This window comes from Chiroxiphia lanceolata, chromosome 12 (assembly GCF_009829145.1).
Source record: "Chiroxiphia lanceolata isolate bChiLan1 chromosome 12, bChiLan1.pri, whole genome shotgun sequence".
NCBI lineage: Eukaryota > Metazoa > Chordata > Aves > Passeriformes > Pipridae > Chiroxiphia > Chiroxiphia lanceolata.
Window position 1 is genome coordinate 7,818,442 of NC_045648.1, and position 7,240 is coordinate 7,825,681.

Here is a 7,240-nt window from a genome sequence, read left to right on the forward strand (position 1 = left end):
ACAAAAAAGGGGAAGGATATGGAGGTTACAGTGCTCCTGACTTAAGTCATCTCTAGAGTATCAAGACCATACATGTCAGCCCACCTCTTTGTCCCAAACATCTCTGGACCCTCTTCTGTCCCCACAGCCTTGTGCTGCACCCACCTCTCCCATCTTAACATCCTTCAGGACAGCTGCTCTGCATGAACAAGAGCCCAGGAAATCCAAGCTGGATGGCATTAGAGACCTTTTGAATGGCCTCTGCAGCAGCCAAAGCCTCTGGAGATGGGAGGCTTTGGGAATGCAGAGCCCTTCATCTCTGGAGAGAAGTAGATTCACGGAGAGGGGAAAAGTTTGTGCCTGTTGTCTGAAGCAGAGCAGTCACTACCTTGAGCATCACAGGAGGCCTTTTCTCAGCTGTTTGGGTCACCAAAGCAAGTCCTGCTCCCTCTGTCCCTTCCAGGAAGATGCCTGCCCTTTCTTTCTCCCCTCCTTCCCAGATGCAGGCACACAGGAGCATTACTGGTGCCTCAGCTCTCCCCACACCGGCACTGAAAGGGTGCTGCTGCTCTGAGCACCCCCTCGCTCTCCCCCTCTCCACATGCTCCCGGCTCCCGCGCAGCGAGTGGGGGCTGCGCTGCCGCTCCCCCCCACAGCACCCAGCTCTGACGTGGCTCTCCCACCCCCGGCCAGGCCCACGGCATGGAGCGGATGCTGCCGTGGGCTGGTGGGACAGCCCAAAAGGAAAGAATGAGGATGCTCTTCTCGTCCATGGAAAGGGGCAAGATGCTTCCTCTTCACCCTGTGAAACCCCAAAATCCTGCACCCCACAGTGCTCCAGAATAAGCCACCTCCCCTTGGGTTGCTCTGAATTCATGTCACCTTGTTGAAAGCAGCTATGAACTGCACAGATACACCCTGAAAATCCACCCATGGAGGCTATTTTACCACAAGAATCCCCATCCTCTACTGGTGAGGCTGGGCGAGGAGCAAGGTTTTATATGCCAGGGACACCTCCCTTGAGGGAGCCCAGGGGTGACAAACGCAGGCCACCATCGCCTGCCTAGCAGCATCTCTCCAGTGCCATAGCAACAGCTGAGAAGTAGGGAGGCCCAGATGGCAAACTCCTCCGTCTGTCCTTCCCCACGCACGGTGCCGGCGCACGCAGGAGCTGCCCACGCTGCCAGAAGGGTAACTCCCCGGCCCGGCCCACCCCTGGCACGCGGCACCCACCGTCACCCCGACACGCGGCACCGCCGGGCCCGGCTTCCCCGTGCGCCAGCCAGCCCCTCACAGTGCCATGGTGGGGGACCCAGAGTGACAAAGACCCCAGCTGCTCAGTGCACAGGGGCACAGGGGCTCTGTGCTGCAGGATCCCCCAGGATCAAAGTTCTCCCTGTGTGTCCGGTATTTTTAGGGAGGTCTAGCAATGAATGGAGCCCCACATCACAGGGGTGAGGATGGACTGGGGGGAGCTTGAGCATCTCCTTAAGTCACACCTGGCTGGGGACACAGCAAAGGCCACCCAGCTGCACCAGGAAAAGCAATGGCATGGATATACCCCTACCCCATGGTGTCCTCTCCCAAAATCAGGAGGATGAAATACAGAGCATGACTCCAAATTGGAGCCATCTCAGCCAGGTCCAAGGTGTCCTCCCAGCTGGACAGGACCACTGGTAGCTCCCACAGGGATCTGTGTGAAGAGTCGCGTCTCCAGGGATGCAATCCAAAATTGGGTAAACTTCTGGGCATGCTGGCAAAGGGCAGAGGGAAATCAGCCAATCCAACCTCCTGTTCCATCTCACCTCCTGCCCTTTCCCTGCTTCACCATTAACCTGGCAGTGCCTGGATTTGCATGGAAGTTGAGTGTCACCATCCCTTCCGGCCCATCCAGAGTAGGAGCCACCCAGCCCTGACTGCTCCACTTTTACCAAAAGGAGGATGGGTGGGAAGCCAGAAGCACCAGCAATTGAAGTAAAGGCCATTCATTTGAGGGGTGCAATGGGAGGCTCGATGGTGGGGTACCACACTGTGGGCACCCAGGCCTGCCTTCCAGCCTCTGTGGGCAGCACTACAGTCTGGGTGTCTCCTGTCCCTCTTCTGTCGTCCTTGCCTTGGGGTTCTCATCAGCTGCTGAGAAGGGATAAAACCCAAAGCTCCTGATGGCTTAGCCCCCAATGCTGGGTTTGGGTGGGCTGGAGTGGAGGGGTCTTGCCCTGGCTCAAGTGGGTAAGACGGACAAGCCCTCCAAGATGGCTCACAATGTTTTCTTTTTCCAGCCCTCTGAACGGGCTCTGGCAGTCTTTCATCAGCAACACCCAAGCCCTAATTTCAGAGCTGAGCTGTCTTTTGGACATGAATAAGTCTCTGCTTGGTCCCGGGGTTGTTTCCCCACCCCACACTCCATATGCTTTTTCACCAGCAACAAGATGGAGCAGCAACCACCACCTTCCCCAGGGCCCATGGGGAGGACCTATCAGGGGCATCAAATCCCCCAGCCACAGGGACAGGGCTGAGCCTCCCCTGCTCATCCCCCACCCCAGCAGGAAAAGGTGTTTTTGGCCACTAGCTGTCCACAAACAAGGCAAGCTGCCTAAGGAGGCCAAGCCCCCGGTGAGCATGGCAAGCAGGAGGAAACACTGTTCAGTGCCCAGCTGAATCAGAGTCGCATGCCGGGAGTGATTCAGCGATGACCAGGCTGGGCTTTGAGGCACCCCTCACCCCAGCACCCATGATGTCAGGGCTGTCAAGGAGAGGCCTGACATCAGCCTGGAAGGGTGTAGGACCTGATGTCTCCCAGACAAGAGGATGAAAGTGATTCAACCCTGGATCCCAGCAGTGACTCCTTTGCTGGGAAGCATCCCCACCACACAAACCATCCCTCTGCTCCCATAAGCATCCCCTACAAACCACTGCTGCCTTCCCAGGAAGCACAGACCCTTGGGGAAAGTTTTCACTCGTGATCAGTCTCAGACCCCCATGACATTTTGGGGTTCACCCCAGTCCTGTGCCTCAGTCCCCCCAAAGCCTGAGGAGGAAGGTGTGGAGCCAGAAGCGATGCAGGGGGTGAGTGAATGTACTTTGCTCAGTGTGTAGCAGAGATGCATACAAATTCCAGCAAAACTGGCACCTTCTTCTCCTTCCCCAACTTAAGAGAAGCATCTCTCAAAAAAAATACCCAATATTTGTCTCTGGAGCTGTCAATTTTAGGCATTTTTTTGCCCCTCTCCTTTTTATGAACTGCTTATCAGCATTTTTCAATTTCAAATCAGTAAAGACATTTTCTGGGCACAAAGGACTCGTGTAACACTACCTCTCCCAGCAGTTCAGATGTGTCTGTGCATCTGACAACGCACACTTACGTTGGTGGCTTCCAAACCCTTCCCTGCCTTTCCTGCTGCTCCCCAGCCCCCAAAGAGTTAAAACTAAACCACAACAAACAGCGAGCAGAGGGAAAAAACACGAGTTTCTCTGACTTCCCCAGCATCACCCTCATCCCTCCAGCATCGCAGAGAAAACACTCCACCACCACGACGCAGGATAAATATGGGGCAATTGGAAGGGGAGCATTGCATTAGTTTTCCCCACTTACTTTCCCCATTCCTGCTGGGTTTTCAGGGGGGTTGCTGGCAGGGGGAAGGCAGGGTTGGGTGTTCAGGGTCAGTGGTACCTGCTGAAAACCTGCCTGGGCATCGCATGAACCTGTAAGCAAGGGGGAAAAGCAGCTCCCGTCATCTTTACCCAGCAAAGGTGACGAGCAGAGCTGCAAAAGAGGCACTGCAATTACTCCATGGCTCTGCTGCAATTGCACTGTGACCAAATAAAACAGCCTCAGGAAGAGACCCAAAGCCCTCTCCCTCCATGCAACCGTGCCATCGAGGTGGGGAAAATAAATAAATAAATAACCCTCCATTACTCATTTCAAACCTTGCTGCATTTAACTGTCAGAATAAAGGATTCCACCTCTTCTCTCCTCAACTCCCACTGGCAACTTGCTCTGGGGGCTACATTTCCCTAAATGCTCACATTTCAATTAGCATTAGAATAATGAAATGGCTCAGAGTTCATCTCACCCAAAAATGTACTGGAAAATAAAGAGCAGAGATTGGAAGCGATGAGGAATTTTTTTTTTTCACAGACACAGAGCATGATGGATTCAGGAGAAGGAAATATATTCCTTTCTCGACTCCACGCTGATGAGATTAACATGGGCTTTGCTAACTGCCTCTCCAAACAAGGATAATGCAACTTCAAGTTGATTTTCCAGATAAACAAGCATGCAAACAAACGCAAAGTGCTCAACTAAAAATATCTCCCTGCTCCGATGCTTCTCCCCACCACCACCACCCCAGCCGAAAACGCACAAATCCTATCGCAGCACCACGACAAGTTGTAAAATTATAACAATGCGAGTTAAATAAGCTACTTAAGGGACATCTCACTGTCCTATTTTTTTCCCTCCCATTAAAAAGGCGAAACCGCAGATCCCCAGATACACTCAGGGAAGGGAGCATTTTCTGATGTGGGGATGTAAAAAATAATGACATTCTAACAAGATCCAAAGTCTCAAGAAGGGAAAAGCAGCTCAGAACTTGCTTTTCTTGCCCAATTTGGGTAAATATGTGACGATGTGCGGCTGTAGCGTCCCCCCTCCCCTTGCAGAAGCAAACAGTTAAAGGAAGCAGCAGCTTTAGCATCTTTGCCTGCTGCTCTCTCTCCTGCTAAGGAATCAGATCTCATTTACTTTATTCCTCTTAAGCCTTGGCCAAACTGTTGCTGGGCTTTTTATGTTTTTTTGTGGGGATGGAATAAGGGAAAAGCCGGATCTGCGTCCTCTGCCCGGGGAGCCGGACTGAGCCCAGACAGCGCAGCGACGCCGGGGGCACCTGAGCCCCGCACGGGCGACCCAGCCCGCACCCTGCCGCGGGAGGGGGAGCCCGGGGGACCCCCACTTACATGGAAGTGATGTTCCTTGAGATGTCCGTGATATTGATGCTCGTGTTGCCATTGCTGCTGCCTGAATCCTGCCCTTCCAAGAGAGGGAAGAGGTTCCCATCATCCGGCTTGTTGCAATTGATGTCTGTCTTGCTGCAAAGACAATTAGCAGGGCAAGCCAGCACCGAAAGCAGATAGTCTCCCCAAATGCTCCAGAGCAAAAATACCCTCCAGAAAGTGCACTTGGTAGGGCAAAGAGAGACATCCATCTCCGATTGCTGCTTCTAAAAAAGAGGAGGAGGAGGAAAGGGGGGATGGAGGGAGGGGAAGGGGGGGAAAGGGGGAAGGAAACAAAGACAGAGGGAGGAAAAAAAAAAAAACAACAACAACAAAACCTCAAGCGATCAGATGCAAAAATCCTCCAGCAGATGAAATCATGCTGGCAGCTGGCTGGGAGAGGCTGTAATTCCCGCTAGGGCAGCGGCCGCGGCCGCGGGCGGGGATGGATGCATGCCGGCCCGGCCGCCCGCCGCTCCCGCAGCCGCTCCGGAGGATCGCAACGGGAGGCTGGGGAGGGAGGGATGGGAGGGGAGGGAGGGAGAGAAGCAGCCGGGGAAATAAATAAATAACAAAAACGGTGCGAAAGTCACCAAGTCCCACCTACTGGGCAGAATTAAAATTGACACACCTGCAAAAAAAACAGACAGAGGGAGGGGAGGGGGCGATCTCCCCTTCTCATCGCTTCCCTCCCCCGGCCTGGCCAACCCTGCTGCGGCGGGCACAAAAAGCAGAGGAGGAGGAGGAAGAGGAGGAGGAAGGCTTGCAAAGAGAACTGGACTCCGCAATAAAAAGGATTCCCCACCCCCCTCCCTCTCTTCTAAAATCAATGTAGGAGGAAGGGGGGAGAGAGGGGAAAAACCCACCCCAGCACTGCTGGAGCTCAGCTCAGCCCCGGTAGCAGAAGAAAAGTTGAAGCTGGGGTTAAATTTGTGGTGGGGGAGAGCAGAGGGGCTCTGGCTCGGCTCCTGCTTTCTCAAGCTCTTTTGGAGGACGATGCTGCCTTTCGCTTGGTTGTTGGGTGGGTTTCCCCCCCCCCTCCCCAATCAGGACATAAGGGTGGAGAGGAAAGAGAGATTAAACTGAACTGGAAGAGAATAAAAGCCAGTGTGGATTACAGCAATTTAAATCTTTTTTTTTTTTCCTCTTTAGCGAGAGGATCCTGGCGAGAGGCAGATCAGACGGCTGGGTGGGGAAAAAAGCGACTGGAGAGCACCCAGGAAGGACTTTCTAGAAAAGATGCACCCCCCACCCCCTAAAAAAAATGCATCGGGGACCCAGCCGGCTGCCGGGAAGCGCAGGCAGGAGCACTCAGGGTCGGGGCTCCCGTCCGCTCTCCCCTGGCTTCCCCCTTCCCTCCTGCAGCAGATTCTGCAATCAGACATGCAAAAAAAAAAAAAAAAAAAAAATCCTGAAAGAGGAAGACTGAAGTGTTGAAAAGGCTGAGCTCAGAGCGCCGAAATGGCATCAGGAGAGCAGTGAGTGCGAGCTGAACAGCAGAGCGAATTAAGATGCATGGTGCATTTTTGGCAAGCACAAACCCAAGCAGATCAGAGCTCTGCTTAATTTACTCTGCTTTTCCACAGCGCTTTTCTGCATGCCTTTTTTTTTTTTCTCCTCTCCCCAATAGTTTCATGTCTCTGCTCCTCTGCACAGAGACACAGTGATAAAGGGATGGTGCTGCAGGCAGGAGCACGGGTGAACAGAGGAATTACAGGTGTAGGACTCCAAATATTTCAAGGGTCTACTTCTGCCAGGTACAGGGCTTTGCAACGGGAGGAGAGAGAGTACAAGCTGAGCCAACAGCTCCAAACTCTGCTACATACCCCAAATCATCCTAGTCCAGAAGAGGCAAGTGGACTGGGGGTGGGGGAGAAGGGGAGAGAAGGGAGAGGGCAAGGAAGAGGGGATAAATAGCAGCTGCAGGGAGGATTTGCAACTGGGATTCAGGCACCTCTCAGCAGGGAGCAGCTGCCCACAGCCATGCACACGGGGAGCCCATCCCAGTGGGACACGAGCAGGGATCATACTTGGGCAAGTCCTCACCCATTGCTGCCCAGCCACATCAGAAGCCCTGGGAATGGCAGTGATGTGCAAGGGGCTGCACATTCTGGAGCATCAGTCCTGCTCCCATGGAGTCTTCAGGGGTGCTGGGCAGCTTCACCAGAGTTCCTCTTGCAAGGGCTCCCCAGGAGAAGCAGGAGCATTTGGTTAGAGAATAAACATCAAAGTGCAAGGGCTGTTTTCTTCTGAGCCCCACCCGCTTCTG

At 53.7% G+C, this 7,240-nt stretch overlaps 1 protein-coding gene across 2 annotated transcripts in view; it reads right to left on the reverse strand.

The window, feature by feature from the left end:
• NTRK3 (neurotrophic receptor tyrosine kinase 3) overlaps nt 1–5,486 on the reverse strand; it is a 209,089-nt gene extending 203,603 nt beyond the window's left edge. Inside the window, exon 1 of one of the 2 annotated variants that reach the window (XM_032700246.1) lies at nt 4,936–5,486. In XM_032700246.1, the coding sequence (XP_032556137.1) occupies nt 4,936–5,183 (248 nt within the window). In that variant the 5' untranslated portion in view covers nt 5,184–5,486. The remainder of the gene's footprint in view (nt 1–4,935) is intronic. The other variant, XM_032700247.1, reaches the window with a different exon arrangement.
• Nucleotides 5,487–7,240: the final 1,754 nt, after the last annotated feature.